We start from the raw sequence: 22,890 nt of genomic DNA, 5'->3' as shown, positions 1-22,890 counted from the left end.
GAGTCAGGAAGTGATAAGATAAGATTTGTTTTAGGGTTATCCATCTGCACACTACGGATGGGGTTGAGCTGGAGAGGAGAGGTGAAGGGATAATGGGAAGGGGTCGAGCCATGATGATCTGGAAAGCCCATCACTTTCCCACTACAGCTCCTGTGTAAAGGGAACATCCTCCACCCAGAACTCCTACCCCAGCTCCAAATCCCCCACCCACACACTTCTGCCTTTCTAGACCTAAGGGACCGTCTCCCTCTGCTGAATGCCTGAGTCCCTTGCTGGGGCCATCTCATGTCTGATGCCACATTCACTCACAGTACACAGTTCTTGGGGGACTTGGTGTCTCCTGCAATAGACACCAACAGCAGGATTTTCTTTTCTACTGGCTGCTCCCCATGGGGATGGAGTGAGCATGCAGGTGCACTCACCCAGGGGCCGAGCCCAGGCCCCTGTCCTCCTGGGCTGTCTCACCCTGGGTGACCCATCCACACTGGGTCTACAGGGCATAGCCGACTTGGATTTGGATCAACTTCCCAGCTCCCAGTGCTGCAGTGGGCAGTTCTTATTAACACGGCACCTGCAGGGGGACCCCTCCCCATGGTCAGAGGCTAGGGTCCCAGCGGCCCCTCATGAGCTCCAGATGGGCTCCTGGGCCAGAGGAAGTGGGAAGATAAGTGTGTGCCTAGCTGCTTGAACTGAGAATTACGTATCTCTCCTCACCCTATTTACACAACCCACTTCAAACCACAGGAACCAAAGATTAGTGTCCAGCAGGCAAAAAGCTTTTAAAAACCAAGGCTGGAGTCCATCATGAGCCCTTTCTTTGTCTATCCTCCGTTGCCGCAGGAGACAGGGGGCTGCAATTCACTAAATGCATACTAGACATTAGTTACAAGGATTATATTTTTAATTATTACCATGATTCTGCTGGACCCTCAAAGGTGATCTCACTTGATACTCACAGCAACCCTGTGATCTGTAAGTCTTCTCACTGGACTGCCAGTGAGGTGCCCAGGTGCAAAATGTCAGGAGGTGCTCACACTCAGGCGCCAACCCCGCACTTGCTCGAGGCTGACTGTGGATGCCTTTTGGAATTTTGTGCCCCAAGATGCCTGTACCGCCTCATCCCTATTTTACAGAGCAAGAAGCTGAGCTTCAAAAAACGTGCCAAATTCCCCAGGCCAGGCTCAGCATTCTGAAACCCCATGATTGAGTACCTGATGGCTCTCTGTAGGGTCATGCTCTTCAGCCTCCCTTTGTGGGTGGTCCTCACTGGAGGATGGGGGAGCAGGTTCTGAGGCTGGTGTGGTACCCATGCCCCCCCTGTTGAGATGTGGCAACTGGCTGCTGGCATGGGGGAGGCCCTCGCCTGCCACAGGGGAGCTGCAACTGCTGTAGGAGCCATTAGCCTCCTCCTCCCTGGAGTCTAGGTCATGCAAATAGCCCTCTGACTCTTCCAGATCCATTTCTTCATTCTTCAAATCCTCGGAGCCTTCAGCATAAGCCTCCAAAACTGCAGCTAAGGGCACCTCATAATGCGGGTAGTAAAAAAGCTCGTGGGGAATGACGGACACCTTCGAGAGGGGTGGGGAGGGCCTGAAATCCAGGCCCTCTTCACTGTGACTCCCAAGCGTCTCTAGGCTAATGCTGCTGCTCGGTGGGTTGGAAGGTAATTCCTCACCCACACCCTGGAGGCCTTCGGCTTCCCCTTCTTCCTCCCCACCACGGGGACGACGATGGGTGGACTTTCTCTTGGCCTTTTCATACACCTCTGGCTTTTTATCCACTGATATCTGTCCTGGAGCCAAAGAATAGCCTTGAATTTTTTGTCCAGGGCCCTGGAGAGGTTCCTGAGAGTCAGACTGTTCTTGGGGTTCGGACGAATCTTTCTTTCTGTGGGCAGATTTACTTCTCCTTTTACCTAGTTTTTCAGCATCATTCTCAGAATCCTCACCCATGGTGGGTTTGTTCTCATCAGGCAAAGGAACTTCCTTGAAAGCTTGGCTAGTAGAAGCAAAATCTACTAGGTCACTGTTAAATTTTGAGGCCTTTAATGGTATGCCTTCAAAATATTCTTCTTTATCCATATCTTCTACAGTCATCAGGTTAACTTTGATCTCCAAGGAATTGGCCAAAACAGTATTTTCTTCAAGGGGTGCAGGAGAATGACTTTCTTCACCATGGCTGGCTGCATTCTCTAGGGCACCATTGTAGGAAGAACTCTGGGAAGAAGGAAAATTATTAATTGTATCATCTTCCAAGGAGACATCACCGGGTACCTCGTTGGAGGTGAATTCCAGGGTCTCTGAAGATTCCTGTTTTGGCTCCTTTTCCTCAGTAACTTCAACTGCCAGGGTGGGTCTACTCTGCTTCAACACCTCTTTGGTTGCCCTTGGACTCCCCTCAAAGCGGAAATCTCGATTATAGAAGCGATCCTTGCTGCAGGAAGCCTCCTTGCAGGTGTCAGCCTCAAAGTGAACAGTTTTCTTGATTGGCAAGGAGTTGGACCTCCGGCTGTCCTTCCTGGATGATAAAATGGAAGATTCTGGAGATGGCTCATTGATGCTGGTGGTCTTACCTAAGCCCCCTTGGAGGACCTCATCAATGATCTGGTGCATGAACTCCGTGGAGGTGTCTGACAGTGAGTGGCTGGAAACACCATCCAGGAAGAATTCCTTTATATTCCTCTCAGGCTTGTCACAGACAAAGACTTTGGAGGGTGGTGGGTGGCTGGTTTCATGGTTAACAGTATAGGCACGTTCCCCGTTTTCAGTCAGAACAAAGATTTTGCTCTCTTGTTCAGAGGGAGTTTCTTTGATACGGACAAAGGTGGATTCAATAGGAGCTTCTTTATCAGAATCCAGAATATCTTCCTGCAAAAAGGAAAAAAAAAACATATACACAGGACTACATAAATTAAGAACGTTTAAGTACAACCTACATTTACCTCTCAAAAACACACACAAAAGACAAGAAAAGCCACTTCAAAAGCAATGCAAAGTATTGTAATTAAGATGTAAATGGTTATAAAAGACTCATTTTTGCTAAAATGTGAAAACAAAAGATAAATAAAATTATAAAATACGATTTTTTAAAAGCTATGGAAGCAAAGAAATCTCAATAAACTAAACTCTAGAGAAGGATGACCCTTCTTAAGTGAATAGATTTCAGCTGCTTCACACCCAAGGATCATTGCCTAGTCTAGGTATGGACTTGTAGGAGGGCCCATCTACTTGATGTAACACAAGATCAGACAAATCTTTAATGATTACATGGGCTGGTGGGAGAGACCAAATATGGAAGGTCTCCAAACACAAATACAATTCTCTAAATGGCTATGTTACAGCCAGCTGGAGACAGGGCTGAGAAACAGAAAGTCATCTTGATGACACTGCAGTGCTTGTGTCCCAGTGAGGAGACAAATAGAGGGAATTGACCTCACCCTCAAAACGTTTGAAACCAGAGAGCAAAAATGAAATAAAACTGCAACCGTAGCTCCTATCAACTTATGATATGATCAAAGTGAGAAGTTCCTCATCTTCGGTCAGTGGTTCTCAACCTTCCTAATGCTGCAACCCTTTAATACGGTTCCTCACGTTGTGGTGACCCCCAACCATAAAATTATTTTCTTTGCTACTTCATAACTGTAATTTTGCTACTGTTGTGATTATAATGTAAATATCTAATATGTAGGATGTATTTAGGCGCCCCTGTGAAAGGGTCATTCAACCCCCAAAGGGGTCGCAACCCACAGGTTGAGAAATGCTATCTTAGTTGCTCATTTGGAAAAGGGCTATATTGGCTTGGCACTTGGAGCACGTGGTTACGGTGCCAGCCACATACACCGAGGCTGGCAGGTTCAAACCTGGCCCAGGCCATCTAAAAAACAACAACAACAAAAAATAGCTGGGCATTGTGACAGGCACCTGTAGTCTCAGCTACTTGGGAGGCTGAGGCAAGAGAATTGTTTAAACCCCAGAGTTTGAGGTTGCTGTGAGCTGTGACGCCACGGCACTTTACTGAGGGTGACATAGTGAGACTCTGCCTCAAAAAAAAAAAAAAAGAAAGAAAGAAAGAAAAGGGCTATATTCTCTGAGGAGAAAAATATATACTTTAATCTCTATAATCTTTTATACACAAGACTCAAAATAAAAATAATTCAAGAGGTGAAACAGCAGGAGAATGAAAATCATAATCAAGAGAAGCAATAGTCACTAGAAGTTGACCAACCTATGACCCAGGGTTAGTAATGGCAAACACTCTAACCTACATTACACAAAATACAGAGATAGTTTCTCATGCTGAATGGAAATGATCACAAAGGGTAGGCTGGAGCTTAAGGAGGGAATGAATAGTCCCTGAAATGGTAATTGTATCATCAATGTAAATGACCATTGAAGTTTTCATAAAAAGCTCATTGACTGTTTAAAGCAAAAATACTAACACAGTATTGGAGATTAAAATATATGTAGAAGTAAATGACAATAACAACAAAAGGAATGGAGAGGTGTGTAGAATTACACTGTTGCCAAGATAAAAATACACAAAATATACATTATACTTAAAGTAGTAGCATTAACTTGAGGTAGGTTGAGGTATGTTAAAGATGAGTATTATAATTCCTCGAACAACTACTAAAAAGATAAAACAAGGAGATGTGGCTACAAAGCCAATAAAGGAGATAAAAGGACACCCCCCTCCCAAAAAAAAACCCCATACTTGAATAGTCCAGAAATGTTATGAAGGAAGGGTAAAGAAACATAGAACAGATCGGACTAATGGAAAACAATAATCAAGATGGTAGATTAAACCCATATCAGTAGATGAAAAACACACTAATTAAATGACAAAGTTTATCAGAATTAATAAGAAACAAGACCCAACTGTATACTGATTAGAAGAGACATACTTAAAATATAAGTATATATACACTGAAAGGAAAAAGATGGAAAAATATATCACGCAAACACTAATAATAAGACAGCTACATGGCTACATTCAGAAAAAGTACATTTCAAGACAGAGAAATTTCTTACAAATAAAGCAATACAACAATCCTAAATGTCTAGGTACCTAACAGTCTAGCATCAACAAACCTAAAGCAAAAACGGACAGAACTAATAACAGGAGAAATAAACAAATCCATAATCATAGTTAAAGATTTGTTTTAACATTTCTCTCTCGCACTAATTCATAGGAAAAGCAGAAAAAAAACTGGTATGTATACTGAATATTAGAATAGCATATTAAAGAAGGTCAGTTCTTTAACTGCACAAGATAACCTTCTTTCCAAGTACACACACATATTTACCAAAAGAAACCATATGCTGGGATATAAAGGTAGGCACAATGGCTGGTACAAATTCAGGGCTCAGCAAATATTACTGAAATGAACTAATTCAGCTGAATTATTAGGAACAGGTCACTGGATATCTAGAAAAGCTAAGAATTCTCATCTGTTCTCCGTTGGGGTTGTAAATGGCTTGTTTTACAGTGATGTACTATATTCTGCAAACCTAGATGAAGAGGTCTTTCTCCAAATACTGTTTCTTGATCAACCTTTATTTTTCCAGTCCCCGTCTCTGACTCTAGCACTGGGGAGAGATCCAAGAATCAGATTTGTTGAGTCCTGGCTGTGGCCTTGACTCACACAAATAATGTAAATTTTAGTCGATTTCAAACTGAATCTGTGTCAAACTCAAACAGATTAAGAATTCAGGGCTAACAAAAGTCCTAAGGGTTACTACTTTGGAATCTAGTCACAGGAAAAATGAACTGAAAAATAATAACAATCACAACTATTACTTTTGGCTTAAGACAACAAAAATTTATTATCTTATAGTTTTGAAGGCCAGAAGTCTGAAATAGGTCTCATTGGGCTAAAATTGAGGTTTTGGCAAGGATTAGGTTCCTTTATTTTTATTATATTTTAATTTTCAATTTGTAAATAATAACTCTCTCTCTCTATATATATATATGTGGGTAATTTGCATATGCATCACCTCAAATGTTTAGCATTTCCTTGTGCATTTAATTTCTTTTAGCTTTTTTGAAATATACAGTACATTAAGTATACAAGTCACTTTGCTGTACAATAGAATGCTACATTGTATGCTTCCTCTCTAATTGTTACTTTGTACCTATTGACCAAATCACCACTATTTGCTGAACCTCAGTTGTTCAGTAATAGGTACTTCATATTTCTGTTTATTCTTCACATAACCCTAAAACACAGGCAATATTTCCATTTTACAGATGAATCTGATAGCGATGTGATTCTGAGAGCCCAAAGAGCCACCCCAAGGGCACACAGCTCCAAGTGGCACCACAGCCTGGGAATTCCTCCTTTCAAAGTGCCCTGAGAATTGTTCTGGGTGCAGAGGCAGATGAATAACCACACACAGGTTGAGGCCAGAATAAAGGCCACAGCATGGAGCATCCAGTCTGGCTCTTCTACGCAAAATGAAACCCCAGTTTTAGCTGTATGTCATAAGGGGCCTAACAGCCTGAACTTTGGAACCACAGAGATCTGAGGTCAAACCCCAGCTCTGTATTTGATAGCCGTGTAAGCCTGAAGAGGTGTGTAAGCCTCTTTGCACATGCTTATCCTCATCTATAAAAAGAAGATAATGAAACAGCCATGCCAGATGGTAGGAACGGTAGGCAGCTCAGAGATACACAGGCACAGTTACATGACCGGTCTCTGACAAAAAAAGTGGTCTCTCTTCCATACAAGCACTCTTTACCGGTTGATGCTTTCTTTTTTCTGTCCAGTACTCACAAATACCTGAAATTATATTTTTGCTGCCTCTTTAACTGTGTCCCCTATTAGAACAAAGCTACACAGCATCGGGGACCTCATCCATCTGGTTTATTGCTGAGTCCCCTGAGCCAGGAGTTGGTGTTCAGTAAATTAACAGTGAGCCCAAGAAAAGGCTGCTGTTGTCATTGATATTATCATCTTGGGATTGTGGATGGGGTGGGTGGGGCTTCAGTGAAGCCGTGACAACTTCTAAGACGTCCGATTCTCTTCCAAAATAATCTGCCACTGAGTATAGCCTAGGATTTTTAAAAATAAAGAGGTGGCCTTTTGGATGATCACTGTCTTTTATAATTTTTAACACTGATAAGATCTGGTAGACTTCTAGCACATTCCACCTGACATCTAACAAGTCAGGCAGCCAATCCATGTTACAAATGAGCATCTTTCATCATGTGCTTGGGAAGAGGTTTATGAGAGGGGTAACTTCTTGTCCTGCTTTTAGACTTAATATGTATTATACATTAGTTGTCCCCCATTTTCCTAAGTTTCACTTTCCAGGGTTTCAGTTACCCACAGTCAACTGCGATCTGAAATAGTAAATAAAAAATTCTAGAAAGAAACAATTTGTAAGTTTTAAATCACATGCCATTCTGAGTAACATAAAATCTCTGATCGCCCTGCTCCCACCTTGCCCGGAACATGGGTCCCTCCTTCTGCCCTTGCAATCTAAGCTGTCTTCACTACCACACCTAGTAGCTGTCTTGGTTATCAGATTGACTGTCGGGGCATCACAGTGCTGTGTTCATGACACTTTTATTTTACTTAACAATGGCCCCAAAGTACAAACGTCATGATGTTGGCATACTGCTATAATTACTTTATTTTATTACTACTTATTATTGTTGTTAATATCTTACTGTGCTTAATTTGTAAATTAAGTTTTATCATAGGTATGCGTGTATAGGAAAAAAATGGTATACATAAGGATCAGTATTATCTGAGGTTTCAGGCATCCACTGGGGGTCTTGGAACATATCCCCTGTACATAAGGAGATGGCTACTGAAACCAAAATGTGGCTAGGAAATACTCAGGGGATTTGAGATCAACTTTTAGAGCAGAATTTGATGTTTTCAAAGTTGTCATAGCTCCACTGAACTCCCTGCCCAACCCCGAGATGATGACCTCATTGACAGCAACAACAGCCTCTTTCTGGACCCACTGTTAATTTACTGAACACCTCCTGCTGGCTCAGGGGCTCAGCAGTAAATTTATTATTACTAGTTATACATCCCAGCTTCATCTGCTTGCCAGTGGATGGAAATATATGATTTCTGCATTAAAGGAGGTAAAACAAAACATACGGCTTCCAACTCCGGAAAACGTTCCAGAAACTGTGCCACGTAAGTCACGATAGACTGCTCATCTGGCGTGTCAACCATGATGTCTGTTAAGAGAGACACAGGAATTAGCAGGAGACATGAATGTACAATGTTCAGTAGGATTCTACAGCACTTGTTCAAGAAGGATCTCTTCAATCATTGGGAATTTTTCTCCTTATTTTCTACGCGAGGAAATTTAGGCTCAGAGAGGGTAAAATCTCACAGCTGTCCGATGAGCAGAAGAGCTGGGATGTAAAATCTTGGGGTCCTTTTGCCCCACATTCTGTTTATTTTGCCCTAGTATTTCGGTTCTTCCGCTGTGAGCAAGCAGCTTACTGCTGGGTCTGGGGACAGGTCTGGTGAACCAGGCACGTGATGTGAAGAGCCCTAAGATCGCCAAACTCATGTGGACTACAACTTGGCAGAGATAGCCCAACGCCTTTAAAAGGTGCGTTCTCCTTTAACTCTATTGCTCTGCTACTGGAATCTGGCTTTAAAGGAATACTCTGAGGTGCATGTTGAGCTATATTCACTCGTAGTTCAGTAAGAAGCTCACTGCACTGAGCTTCTGAATATTTCTGAAACAACCTCGATGTCCACCAGCAGTGAAAGAGCCAAGTAAATTTTAGTATGCCCACTACATGGACTATGTTGCAGCCAAGAAAAATCTATAATGAAGACATTATAGGAATATGCAAAACACTTATGTCATATTATGTTAAGTAAAAAAAGACAAAATTATACCACTTACATAAAAATATAATTAACTGCATACAAATATTGGAAAAAATATATGATCTGAATGGTATAAATGTAAGACATAAAAATTTCCTTTAAAAATTTTTTTTGGATTAATATAAGGGTACATACAATTGGGTTACAGTGTTTGCATCTGTTTGGTAATGCTCTTCACCCAGGAGGGGTGCCTTATACCCCAACACTGCACCCATTAGGTGGGAGCTTACTGAGCCTCCTTCCCCTTCCCTCTTCTTGAATTTCACTGTGTTTTTCTCTAGTGTGGGCTTGTTCATTTTACTAGTTTCAAATTAGTATTGAGTACACAGGGGGCTTGCTTTTCCGTTCCTGAGGTACTATACCAAGAAGACTGTATTTTAACTTCATCCAGGTAAATATAAAAGATGTAAACCGAAGATATAAATATTTCCTCATTTGATTTTTCTGTATTTTCTAAATTCTCTACATGGAATAGCAGGTAGTACATTCGTAATAAAAATCATTAGAAAGTGGACTGTGGCTCAGTGGTAGGGCGCTGGCCCTATATATGGAGGGTGATGGGTTTGAACCCAGCCCTGGCCAAACTGCAACAAAAAATAGCCAGGCGTTGTGGCAAGTACCTGTAGTCCCAGCTACTCGGGAGGCTGAGGCAAGAGAATCACCTAAGCCCAGGGGTGGAGGTTGCTGTGAGCAATGATGCTACAGCACTCTACTGAGGGTGATAAAGTGAGACTCTGTCTCTAAAAAAAAAAAAATCATTAGAAAGAAAGAGAGCAGGTGAGAACCACTGTTACCTTCTGGCTCCAGGAGCCTGGGTATGTGCAGGGCATCCTGTGCGATGCTGAAAGCCTTCTCTAGATTTTCTCGCATGGAATCTTCCAAGGCCTGTTTCATGTCCACCAGGCTGGGGTCGATGGCCTTGATCACAGCCAGGAAAGCCAGCCCACTCCTCCAGCTGCCTGCAAAGTCCTGCACCGCCACGCCATACCTGGAGGAAGACAGATCAGCAAATGGACACAAAGAGAGCAGGGCACACGTGGCAGCCTGGTGCGCCTCTGAGTGGGGCCAGAGCCGCTGACCTTGCCAGGCAAAGATGCCCTGGTCCCGGAGCACCTGCAGAGCTGCTCCAGCTACTTCTATTTCTATTTCCAGATAAATGGGATAGGAGGGTATATGTTGTACAAAAAGGAACCACAGGACTGTGTTCCTAAGTCCCCAGATATATACAGGGAGACCATAAAGTTCTTGTGCAATTTAAGAACTTATGGCCACCCTATATAAAAGACCAGTCCTATTCAGTGCTCATTTTACCCCATATCAGTGACACCAGAAACACAGCAAACAAGGATTTACTAGGCAGTAATAACACAGCCACAAAGGTGCAAGTTTACACCTCAGGGGCCACTTCATGCTTATAGTGCTGTGGCCTTGGGCAAGTCACCCACCGTCTCTGAGACTCCTCAGGTATAAAACAGGATCATCGCACAGTGAGCTTGCGGGGGTCTCGTGGGGAAAGGGTAGGTTGAGCTCCCAAGAACAGTTGTGTCATATGGCTAACCTAATGGGCAATGATAGTAGCCCACAAAGCCACTCACTAAGTGACAGCTATTATCTTTTCTAACACACAGAAAATTATCATTTTAAGTGAGGGACAGAAGAGGAGACATGTTGCCAGGCACTGATTTCCTTTAGAATGCATACCTAAGATACCACTGATCTCGCAGTTGTGGTTACTGAACTGTACTAAAGAAAAAAATCCCAAAACCTTTTTATTTAGAAATCATTTAAGACCCACAAGAAATTGCAAACACAATACATAGAGTCCCTGTCCACTCTTCCCCCAACTTCCTTCAATAACTGAATTTTACATTACTAGAATATATTATCCAAACCAGGACAGACATCGACATTTTTCTAAAATAATTATTAATTAAGCTACAGAGTATATTTGAATCTCACCAGTTTTCACATGTCCTCATGTTCACAGCACTGGTGTGCAAATTCATGTAACTGCCACCACAACTGAGATACGGAACTGTCCCATCACCCTAAGACGCCTCCTCTCCTTTACGATCACACACTCTTCTGACCTTAACTCCTGGCAATGAACTCTCTTTTCGTTGATTTATTTTTAACAACTTTTAATGATTGTTTACAATTGTCAGCTCTTAATCCATACACCAGGGAGAAGGGAACTCATATTTGTGAAGTGATTATGGATTGGCACTGTGCAAGGTGCTTTCACAGATTTTATTTCATTTCATCGTAACTATTCAGGAAGGCAGTGAATGATGACAAGTTACCATTTGGCAGATGAAGCTTACAGAGGTAAGTGATTCACCAGGATCTCAACTGGTCTGTACACGGCAGAGCCAGGGAAGCCCCAGGTTGGTGTGGTTACCAGCACACAGCTCAGGGGCTATAGGCCCATTGCTGGTAAAAGGCTTGAATACGAAACTGCTGAAATCCCCCCTAGTTGCTGGCATGGGGTCCAAGAAAGGCTGGAACTTATCTCCAGTTTACTTGTCTTGCTTTTGGAAGGTCAAAATCTGAAGTATGTTATCCTTTGTATTATTATTGTTAAAGTAGGTACAGATTCTGGAAGTTAGCATGATGAAGTTAACATGATGGAAGCCCCTATGATTTTTATTCAAATCCTCTCATCAGCTTTTCGCAAACTAAACATTCTGCCAAGTACATTTTTTTATTTGTAAGAACTGAAAAAATATGCACAGTGCTCCCCTATTCTGATAGTCTGTATGAAGCAACAGGCATATACGTAACTGGGTCCTTAGAAAATATTAATTCCCTTTTCCTTTGCCCACCCCAGGGAAAGGGGCGCTCTTCCTTCTGCCTGAAAACAGCTCATTAAACAAGGCAGGGTGGGGAGGAGGGGCTGGGCTGTGCTTACTTCCTCGTCTTCCTCTGCACCCATGCCAGCAGGGTCTTGATGGCCTTCCTCTGATCTTTCACTGATATTGCCACACTCCTCTCCGTGGTGGGTGTGGGTGGGAATGACGAGTCTGAGTCTGTGCCCCCTGGGCTGGGTGATAAGCTGGAAGATGGAGAGTGTCTGCTGAGGTTGCCCGTGAGCTCCTTTATCTGGAAGGAAAATGGAATTTCAGATCCCAGCGATGAGTGACCCTCCCAGCCTGTCAACCCTGGCTGGAGGGATCAGCTAATGCAGAACTGCCTCTCTGGATACAGAAACCCTGTTCTGATGGCTGTGGCTTGCACTATGTGCAGTTACACTCTATGGGAAAGATTATCTCCAGGACTCTCTCCAGCTCTGGCCAGCCACTGCACACAAGGTCTTGCTCACCTGACTCCACCTGCCCCCTCCTCCCAGTACCCACCACGTCCAGAATGCATCATGCATCAGGTCTTTCCTCATCCTGGTCCTGCTGCCTGGATGTCCCTCCACTGTATTTTTGAACTCCCATCATGGGGATATTTGCAGGAAATGCAGAACCCCAGGCCCTGCCCCAGACTTACCGACAGAATTAGAATCTGCCTTTCAATATCACCCACAGGCAGTATGTATGTATAGTAAGTTTGAGAAGGACCGATGTAGTGGGCTCCTACTCATCCTTCAAAACCCCGCTTTGACGTCACTTCTTCCAACCAGTTTTCCTCATTCCCTTCCCACATTTGAGCTAGCTGCCCCTGCTTGGAGCTCTTACACATCCTGCTCATACCTTGATCCTGGCCTACACCACAGAGTTCTACAATACGGGATTAACTTGTTTGTGATCCTTGAGGGTTATGAGGACAGGGCCTTATATGTCCATTACCTGGTGCCTCAGAGAAACTCAATAGACATTTACCAAATAAATGAATGAAGCTCTAAGATGGATTTAAGGTCTTGGCTTTGAACACATTTTCAGAATGTTTCCAGAATCTTTCAAAGAGTTTAATAGCAGATTAAGTACAATAGCAGTTCAAGTACCCTGTGTATAGCACTGCCCAGTTGACAAAGGGTTTTACGTGAGGCTTCTCTTGCTATTCATCATATACTGTGTGTGATCACTGCTCCCATTTAACAGATATGGAAACTGAGGCTCAGAGAGAAAGCCTTTGTTTTTTTAAGTTCAAGGCTCACCCAGAATGGGATCTCTTCTCTCCAAATCTTGTTGTAGTCATTCCTCTCTAAGACATACACATTCGGCCAAAAGCCTGAGCAAATTGTCCCCACGTGGACCATTTTTATTCTTGGGAAGGTCAGCAAAGAATGAACCATCGATTCACCCCTCCTAGTCAGGGAAATGTACTTAAGTACAATTTAAAATGCTATCTTCTTACACCAAGCACAGAGCCAGTCTTTCCTCTATAAAATCTGCATTTCCAAACACAGGCTGAAGTTGCAAAGGTGAAACAATGAAGTCTCATGCTCCTCTTCCTATGGTATCTTTTTTTCTATTTATTTTCCTTAGATTCCCATTGGTCAAACCCACCTAGGGTATCTTTAGTACAGAGTCTTTAATCACTTCTAACAAGCACGTGGGTCATTTTAGGAAAGTAACTTTACCAAGTCCCATTTTTGGTTTGAAGCACTTCTCCAGTTCTTGTGACACTTCAGAACAAAAGTACTTTTCAAAGTAAAGATTTAACTCTTTTTATTTTTTATTTTGTTTTATTCCAGTTTTTGGCTGAGGCTGGGTTTGAACCCACCACCTCCGGTATATGGGGCCGGCACCCTACTCCTTTGAGCCACAGGCGCCCCCCAACATTTAACTCTTCAAATCCTAAGAGGATGGATATTATTTTCTAGAGAACAAAGTTCACAACCACTTTTGAGATCACAGGGACTCAAACGTTTTAGCAATGAGATTCCTCAGGATCTTTTTTGGTGAACAAAGAAGACAAAAATCTTCCAAAAAACTAAGCCTCACTGCCTTCCATGATCTGGCCCTATTCTGTTCTGTTGGCGTTCAGCTGATTCAAAATAGTTATCAAAGAAAGGAAATTATTTTACCTGGAAGAAGAGAATTATGTTCCATATCAGTCCAAGAACCAAAGAGGGGTTGCCATCTGCTATTTCTGCTGCATCAATGCTAACCAGTTTTACCTAGAGGGAAGCAAGTTATGAGCTTGAATGGGGGTGTCCAGGGAGGCTAACACATAGAATTTTATGGTGCCCTCATGGGCCTATTTTTCTTGTTTACCCTGCTACGGTAAGCCACACTCAGCATGCAAAAATATATTTAATGAACAATTGAATATAGTGCTTACCATGTGCAGACACTATCCCAAACTCCTTACAAGTATTAACCAAGTTTACCCTCACAGCAAGCCTATTATATAGGTACTTCTATTATCCCTGTAATTAGGTGAGGAAGTTTCTGTGGGGGCAGGTCATACAGCTAGTGAGGTTTGGTCATTCTTTTCCAAGGAGAGATGGCAAATGCCTATTGGTCTGTCTGCTACACTAACACCAGCAAATGGATTTAGCATGTCCTTGGGGTAAACACAGAGCACGGACATGAGCAGTCACGGACTGTGGATGGATAAGTCTGCTGCTAATTAGATACAGTGTGCTGGGATAAGGTTTATCTACCCAGGGTTTCTGCACCATTACAAAATATCCTACTAATTGGTAATAACATGCCTAGTGTAGAAACCTTAGGGAATGACCTACGTATTTAATTATGTTCTGACGATAGAATGACTCTCTTGGTAAACCCCTAAAACCAAGTTGGGCCCTGGACCAGCAGCATCAGCATCACCTGGGCACTGGTTAGAAATGCGCCTTCTCCCCAGACATAGGCAATCAGGACTTCCGGAGGTGGGGCCCAGCAACCTACATTTCAACAAGTGACCTGGGTAATTCTGATGCACACTCAGGTTTGAGGATCTCTGCCCTCAGTCATCATTTCATTCTGCAAACAAAATCTAAGTACTGTACATAGATCAGGTTCTGTGAACTCCTCTAGAGAAAGTCAGAGAGTAAATACTTAAGGCTTCGCAGGCCACAGTAGTCTCTTTCATATTTTCTTCTTTTTAAAGAGCCCTTAAAAATGTAAAAATCATTCTTCAGGGGTGAGAGGGGAAGAATAAAGTAAGTCGAGATATATTTTCAGACCCACACTGCAAAATTCTGCTTCGTCAGAAAAGAAAACCTGAGAAGAGCATCTTGGGCAAACACTTTCCTCCACTCCTTTCTTCTCCCTTCCCCCCATGGCTCTTTAAACCATCTGACATCAGTCTCTGATCCTGTCCGTTTGTCATGGGTTTCCGACAACACCAATCAGTTAGGCCTGGGCTCACTTAATCGAGGGAGACGTCTGGGTTTCCTGGCTGAAGTCTGTTTTGCAGGCTGATGCCAAGAACATAATTCAGACAACACAGGCTCATCACCAGCAGGTTGAAGGCCAGGAAGGAAGCTGTCAATATTGTGAATAACACAGCCGATCAAGTTCAGGTCCAATATTCCACCCACATTCATCACGAGCACACGTCCTATGTGATGAATCACTTGCCAGACTTGGCCTGCTCGTCTCCTAAAGCTCTGCCTCTGACAGCTCCCTCTGTTTTTGTAGCTTGCTGAACACATTCCAGTTCAGGGGAATCAAAGCAGTCAGTCAACTGGATCGTCCTGGCTCTTGCTCCCACCTGGAGGAGGCCCAGACGGCAAGTGACAGCTATGGCCCTCTGAGCTGAGGTTCCAAAGTGAGAGAAAGACAGAGCTGCCTTGTAGGGGTGCCATAAAGATAAAGGTACACCATCCCGAGAAGAAGAAGAGGAGGGTCAGGCAGGGAGCAGGTGGCTCTTGAGAAGACCATCTGGAGAATAAAGCACTCTCCTGGCCATGAGGTACAGAAAGCCTGGCAGAGGGAAGGTGGTGATTGCAGGTGGTAGTCCACGGCCCCAAGGAGCAAATATTTCCAGAGACCTTGCCTTGTGTGCCCAGCCACTTATTTTGCTTTGGGGGTGAACAGACAATTTAACAGACTTCAGTGAAGAACTTTAGGGACAAAGTCTTCCTCTTCTTCCTCCTAACTCTGCTGGGTTTGCCAGACTGAAAACAAGCGGACCAAATGGTTAGGCATATGCCTTCTCCCTCTCTGGGCTGGCACATCTAGGGAGGTAGCTCAGGGGCCTGGTGAGCGATAATGGCCATGATGATAATGGCTTTCCCTGTGGAGCACAAACTGTCAAACCTGCTGACGCGTCTTCACAGGGTAGTTTCTTTAATGCTCAATATATACCCATTTCATAGATGAGAACGCTGAGGTGCAAAGAGGTTGAATGACTTGCAGGAGCTCACAGAGCCGGTTCTGTGGGGCAGCCCACCTCTGACAGGGAAGAAAACACTCTGCCCCGTGGCACGCATTTGGGAAGAGATGGGAAGACACTGAAGGCCATAGCCATTGACTGCACCCGGGTCCTGGCTGCTGCGTGGCATTGATTGCCCAGCTCTGGGCACTGTTTTTCTCTTCCTAGGGTGGGGACAGTGGGACAGGAAAGCACTTGCAAGGGTCCCCTGAGTGTTTTGCAGATCCCAGAAACGGGACAAAGATTGCATCTGACATGCGCGTTTCCACTGTGTCACTCTGCTGCACTCACCTTCCCACGGGGGCAATCACCTGTCCTGGAAAATGGGGCCAAGTGGGGCACAAAGCGGACAAAATACATGCATATTGCAATATTTCTAGATGTTTAAAAAAATAAAAGCGGGGGAAGAGCGCTTTAATGTTCTGTTGTACTATGAAGCCACTACTGCAGACAGTTTGGGAGATATTTTCGGATCCACTGCGGAAGGGCAGGCCTCCCCTTTACAGTGCACTTCCACATCGCCACACCTGTGCACAGGCTAGTCCCCTGCCCTGGCTCGGCTGTTCACTTTTTTCCTGTGCAGGGTCATCCCTCCTTTTCTCACCCCCATGTGACATGCAACACATTGTTTGTGAGGCCTCTTCTACCTGACCTAAGCACCCCGAAGGCACAGTTGTTATGTCTAACTCAGTTCTTTGTCCCCAGTTCTGAGCACAGCCTTGGGCCCACAGAAGACACTTGGCAAATGTGACCTAAATGATGGCTGGAAGTGAACCTGTGACTATCTGAGTAGTTGTGACTAATGCGGTGGAAGAGCTGCGCTACGCTCTATCACACTCACCTGCGTGGGCAGCTGAGCGAGTAAGAGCCTATTCAGAGGCCCACAAGGTGGGAGGAAGAGCAAAAGCACCCATGGCAGCTATTTGAAGGCCCCACATTATTAAGACAACCGGGCCCCTCTGCAGCTCAGGAGGACACAAGGCTAAGAAGAGCTGCAGGTGGCGCTCACTGCCGGGAGCAGGTGGGCGTCAGGAATTATCACAATCAAGAGGGGTAACAAGCAGGGGCTGGGGCCCGCGGGGTCCCCACTCTGTGCTGGCATGTGGCCAGCCCCTACAGGGCGGGGGATTCATTTCTCAACAACTCTCCCAGGGAGGTTTTGCTTTTATCCCTCCTATTTTACCAATGTGGAAACTGAGGCCAGACATGGCCTCAGTTTCTGGAAGTGAGGGAGAAACCACGATTGGAAACAGATGCAGTTGTGCTCTGGGACCTGCTGGCCAATGTCAAGCAGGGCTGCCACTTTAACTGACTCTACGGAAGGGGAGTCTTTTCATGCAGAGGGGTGGGCTCTCATTTTAAACAGCTTTATGGAGACGTCGTTCACATCTCACCGTATTCACCCCGAGTGCACAGTTCACTGGTTTTCAGAGCACTCAGAGATATGTGCAAGTGTCACTTTGGTCAATTTTAGAACATCTTTATTCTCTCTAAAACACCCATCCCCTGTAGCTGTCACCCCTCACGCCTCATCTCCATACAGCTCTAAACAACCACAAATCTACTTCTGTCACTAGAGACTTCCCTGCCCTGGACACTGTACTTTACGGAACCAGATGATTATGTGGTCCCTCGAGTCTGGATTCTGTCACTGAGCATGCTTCCAAGGTTCATCTGTGCTATAGCACATATCGGAGCTTCATTCTTCTTTAAGGTTGTCCATTGTAAGGACAGACTGCATTTAATGTCCCAGGTGTCTGTGGATGGACACACAGGTTGTTCCTGCCTTTTGGCAACTGTGAATTGTGCTGCTATGAACTGTGATGTGATTCTGAGCCTTTCCCCATGTCTGGAATCCAGGCTTATCACACACAGTCCTGTCTAGGCCTTTGAATCTGGACATGTGATGCTGAGATGTTGGTGAAATAGGGAGCTCTTTTCCTAAGTGGTGGTGGAGCTGCCAGAGGTGGTGGGAGTGCAGTAGTGGGGCTACGCCCCCACCATTCCATCAGAGGGACTCTGCAGTGGTCCTGGTGCTGAGCATGCCTGTGTTCTGTTCCCAGTTTCCTGGTCTTTCAAGTCATCCTATAAGCTACTCAGTATCTTCTCAATAAATCGCTGTTCTCTTAAATCATTCAAAGTCAGCTTCTGTTACTTACCATGAAGAACCTGGAATGAATCACATCTTATGATAAAAGTTTTACTGTGTGTGCCCCTGTGTCAGGTAAGCTGAGTTTTTTTTTTTTTTAAACTTATATTAATTGATGAAACCTAATGAAAGGGGAGCTTTGGAACATCATCTCTCCTGAGCCACCTCTTCCCGTTCCTGAAAGGCTTGAAGCAGAGTTCCAAACACAGAAAGAGCTCATTCAGGTTATATCAGGGAGGGATGTAACTTTTAAAGAAAAAGTTTTACTCTCTGACATGTTCCCCATCCTCTTTGTCAAGGGATTGGAGAAAACAAAAGTTTTCCACTAAATTCTAAAGATCTGAGAGCTAGTCAGCTGCTCTGCCCTTTCCATGGCTGAACATCAGAGTTTTCATCTGAGAGATTTAACATGTCAGGTAGGGATTCAAGGACCATATTCCCAACTGATGGATTATCTAACTGATTTCTATTAAACCTAAGCTCAGTTTAATTTGACTATTTTTATCTTAGCTCGGTCCCCTTTCACACTTCTCTTAGCGACCAGCTCTAAACTTCAAATTATGTCCTCTTTGTAACAGGACAAGTTTGTGTTAATAAGATGTGCTTCAAACACTTACATTGCTATCTTCCAAAAACTTAAGTGCTTTCGCTATGTTGTTCAACCGAAAAATACGATGCGACGAGGATTTGTATTCGTGCAGCTGTAAAATAAAACAGAACAAAACAAGCAGGTTCAACCAACACAGGCGCTTCAGAATGCCCACCGGGGCCAATGGGCATGCTTTCCTTCTTCTTTACCTTTTCCACATTAATTTCAAGAAAAAGTTAGAGGCTCATAGCTAAAGCCCACCTGGACTACATTCCAACTCATACAGGTGCGTCTCGGGACCTACCATGGAACATCAGAGGTCCCTCAACATCTGCCGTATTTACAGCAATGGAACTTAATTCACTGGAGTTGGTGAATGGGGGGGAACCGAAGTAGGGTAACAAGGGACAAATTTGTCAACTTTTTCTCTCTGCTCTGGCTCCTGGCTTGTTAGACTTCCCCCTTCTCCAGAGACGTTGGTATCATGTTCTCCCCTCTGAAATGATGCTTTTGTTAAGGCAGGGTGCACTGGCTGTCAGCATCGCTGCTCAGCTGCTAAATCATCCAGCAAAGACCCTCCCCAGTGGCAGCAGATGTTTCTGTTTTCTGGCCAAGAGTTTTGTGGACAGTTATCACAGGCACATACATGTAGAGAGAGACAGAGAAAAAGACAGAGACATAGAGAGGGAAGTCTGCAGAAGCAAAGCCACCAGAGGAAAATTATCTTGAATGGAAGTTCACAGCGCTCCCGGGTAGGTGGTTCTACCAGGTGTGAACTGTACCAGGCCATGTGAATGGGGAAGTGCAGGCCTGTTCTAGACCCGCTTCCAGAAGCAAAGACTACCAACAGAGACCCACAAAGAACATGGCAGCTTGTGGCTAGCACTATGGCAACAAATTGGGGGGCCTGTGTTGCTGGGAGCACAGAACAAGGAATGAGAACAGACATTTTCAGGAGGCCTTTTGGAGACATGCTGCTGGCTCATTGAATCAGTTGTTAAGAAACCAAATACTATCATTGCTGCGATGAATCCGTCCTTCATCAGAATTCATTACACAACTTTGCACAGACCCTCTGAGTGTGGCTAATAGGCCTCTCCCATCTTGCTGTCAGGAAAGCAAAGGTGGGAAGGGTTAAGAGGTGTGACAAGATTCTGGCTACATTGTATCTGAGAACAGAAGTAGGGGCTCTTGACTTTGAACTTACAGTAAAAAATAGATCTGGAGAGCTCTGAGATGGCTGATTATGATTTGGTAGAGCTGTGACTCCATCACTGCACCTTTGTGTTAGGCATGATGGGTCACCTAGGCCAAATCCAATACTTGACTCTAGAAGGGGGCTTCTCAACCTTGACACTCCAGGCACGGCGGACGGGATGGATCTGATCGGTCTGATCGGTCTGTGCACTGGGTCAGGGAACATTTGGCAACGTCTGGAACATTATTGGTTGTCACACCTGGGGGTGCTACTGGCATTTATCAGTTAGATACTAAACATCCTATAATGCACAGGACAGCTCCCAACAGTGAAGAACCTGACCCAAACGTCACCAGTGCCAAGGTTGAGAAACCCTGCTTTATATGCAGAGGACAAGAAAGGCCACGCACTAGACATATGAAACATAAAAGGTTTGGCTAATATCCAAAGTGGAATGCATGTCAAGATCAGCTGGCTTTACACAACCTCAAGTCATACTTCAAAGAATGTTCTAGAAGCAAGCAGTTCTAGTTTTTAGCCTTAGGGTGAATGAACAATAGAATTTGGTTGATAAGAGGCCTTTCTCTTTATTTTTTCTATCCCTTTAACTAGTGTAATGGCTGGCTATCTAAATTTTAATTGTGCAGTTCTAAGCTTAAGCCTTAACAGACTTATAAAATACTTGGCATTTACTTATTTACTAAAATATATTTGCTTTAAGAAAAAAAGATACTGCTTAGTTACACATGATTATATCACTCGTAGTCACTGGTGAAGGAATGTCACCCTTCAAAGTCTCTGGTTACAGAACTGTGTATGACCAGGTGTGGGCTTGCACACATACATCTGCATTGAAAAGAAATCTTCAGCAGTTGCTTTCCTTTGCATTTTACTTTTTCCTGACTCTTCTGTGACATACGTACCAGATTTCGCCCAGACAGGACTTCTAACAAAGCCATTAGGATTTTGCCATCTTGTATGTCAACAAATAAATCTTTAACTTCTAGAGGTGGGTTGCACTATGAAAGAGAGGGGAAGAAAGTAGCCGATTAATGATCGGTGTAATCCACAAAACCATTTCAGAGGTGCAGGTTTCCAAGTAAGAGAAAACTTCCGAATATCCAACTCTGTCTAAAGGTAGAAAGGAACGTCTCAGGAGGTAGTAGGCTTATCCCCCTGGAAGTGACACCCCGCAGTAGTACATGGATACGTGGCAAGAGACCAATCTGGAGAAGATTTAGCAACAGGTGGTTGATGGAGTAAGGGACCCTTGGGGACACTGATTAGATCACATACATATTTCTGCTTATGGGTAGAAAGAAATGGCATGTCTTAACTATAGTCTTCTGTAAACAAAATTATTCTATTTTATCAAAATAATTCTATCTAATTATCTAGTGCACTTCATATTTGAGGAAACTGAGGCTCAAAGAGACCAGGTGATGGTCCCAGCACTTGGTCAACTTAGCCAGTATCCTATTTCCTGCATCAGGCCACACTGGCTGAACATGGGCACACCGTAGCTCCATTGTGTGATGTCATGAGCCTGGGTCAGTTACTCTCTAGCCCTCAGTCTGGATTTCAGCAGGGTTCGTTCCTCTCCAACACTGCTCCAGGCCCCATATGTACACTCTTCCTTCATTAATATGTACTTCAAGTCTGGAGATGGTGGGACACCAGGAAAGTGGCTGGTGTGTGTGACGTGGCTGGGAGGTCGGGGGTGATGTACACCTGGCTGGCCTGCTGGTTGGCTGGATGGCTGGGTGAAGGGGGCATGCTTCCTCCTCCCCATATTTGTAGGGTTATTGGGAATTGAAAGGTTGAGAGATCTATTTGTATGTACATGTATATGTTTATGTGAATTTATATGCTTGGATAAAAAAGTTATACAAGCTTATTATAACAAATCAAATTAATGAAAATTGTACCCCCCAAAAGCTGTATGACAGCCCACCCCCTTTATTCCTCCACAAAATGCAGGCTTCCTGAAATAAACCAACATTACCTCAATGTGCACCTTTCACACAATCCAATAAAAGCAAGGGGATTAGACACACCTGAGTTCAAATTCAGGTTTGATCCTCATCAGAAACTTGGCTTTGGCCCTGTTCCTTAACCTCCCTAGGCCTAAGCGTCCTTGTCGGCAAGGTCAGGTTAGAAATGAGAGGGCTCAGCTAGAAGGAAATGAGATCACACAGGTAAAGTGCCTGCCACAGCACCTGCCCTCCCGGTCAGTCCCACCAGCAGACTACTAACTGGTTTCCTCCCTGAAGAGCCCACAATGCCCTCTTTAGTGAAGCACTTCATTCAGAGCAGCAGCGTATGCTTCGTAGTTGCCAGTGGAAGGGAGACGTCCTCAGCTGGCTGCCATCTGTAGAGAACAGCTCTGCCTGCCATCCTTGTAAACAGCCCCAAGTCACCCAAACCTCATCCCTCTCCTGAAGGAAAAGTCAATTCCCCAAACAAGATCTGGAGTATGGAGGGGACCTGGGTTGGAAAAAGCCAGAAACCTCCTGAGCTTCTCTCCCTGGAACTAGATGTGGAGGGGTCTGCTGTCTAGGTGAGCCAGCACTTATGTGGTTTAATGTAGCATCACTAAAAACTTGGCTGGATGTGGCCTGGAGTCGGAGGGTCTGGCTGGACCTTGTGCGTGAGATATGCCAGCATGGGGATTTACAAACTGTGCTCCCCAGAACCCTTACTAGGCTTCCGAGGACCCTATGGGAGGGCAGAGGGTTGAGGAGGAGGCTCATCTCACTGTATCCCCTTTAATCGGACTCAGCTCTTATTTGCCTGTACAGTCATCC

The 22,890-nt window shown here is 44.3% G+C and overlaps 1 protein-coding gene across 2 annotated transcripts in view; it reads right to left on the bottom strand.

Moving 5' to 3' along the window:
- Positions 1 to 22,890, bottom strand: part of CLMN (calmin) — a 120,482-nt gene that overhangs the window by 10,377 nt on the left and 87,215 nt on the right. For both annotated transcript variants that reach the window (XM_053601609.1, XM_053601610.1), the window contains exons 3-9: positions 21,007 to 21,102; positions 18,914 to 18,997; positions 13,848 to 13,940; positions 11,784 to 11,974; positions 9,667 to 9,860; positions 8,120 to 8,202; positions 1,212 to 2,867 (exon numbers count right to left, since the gene is read on the bottom strand). In XM_053601609.1, coding sequence (XP_053457584.1) covers positions 1,212 to 2,867; positions 8,120 to 8,202; positions 9,667 to 9,860; positions 11,784 to 11,974; positions 13,848 to 13,940; positions 18,914 to 18,997; positions 21,007 to 21,102 — 2,397 coding nt within the window. The remainder of the gene's footprint in view (positions 1 to 1,211; positions 2,868 to 8,119; positions 8,203 to 9,666; positions 9,861 to 11,783; positions 11,975 to 13,847; positions 13,941 to 18,913; positions 18,998 to 21,006; positions 21,103 to 22,890) is intronic.

The sequence above is a fragment of the Nycticebus coucang genome, chromosome 9 (assembly GCF_027406575.1).
Source record: "Nycticebus coucang isolate mNycCou1 chromosome 9, mNycCou1.pri, whole genome shotgun sequence".
In the NCBI taxonomy this organism is placed as follows: Eukaryota; Metazoa; Chordata; class Mammalia; order Primates; family Lorisidae; genus Nycticebus; species Nycticebus coucang.
Note: the sequence above shows the minus strand (reverse complement) of the source record. Positions and strands in the feature narration are given on the sequence as shown.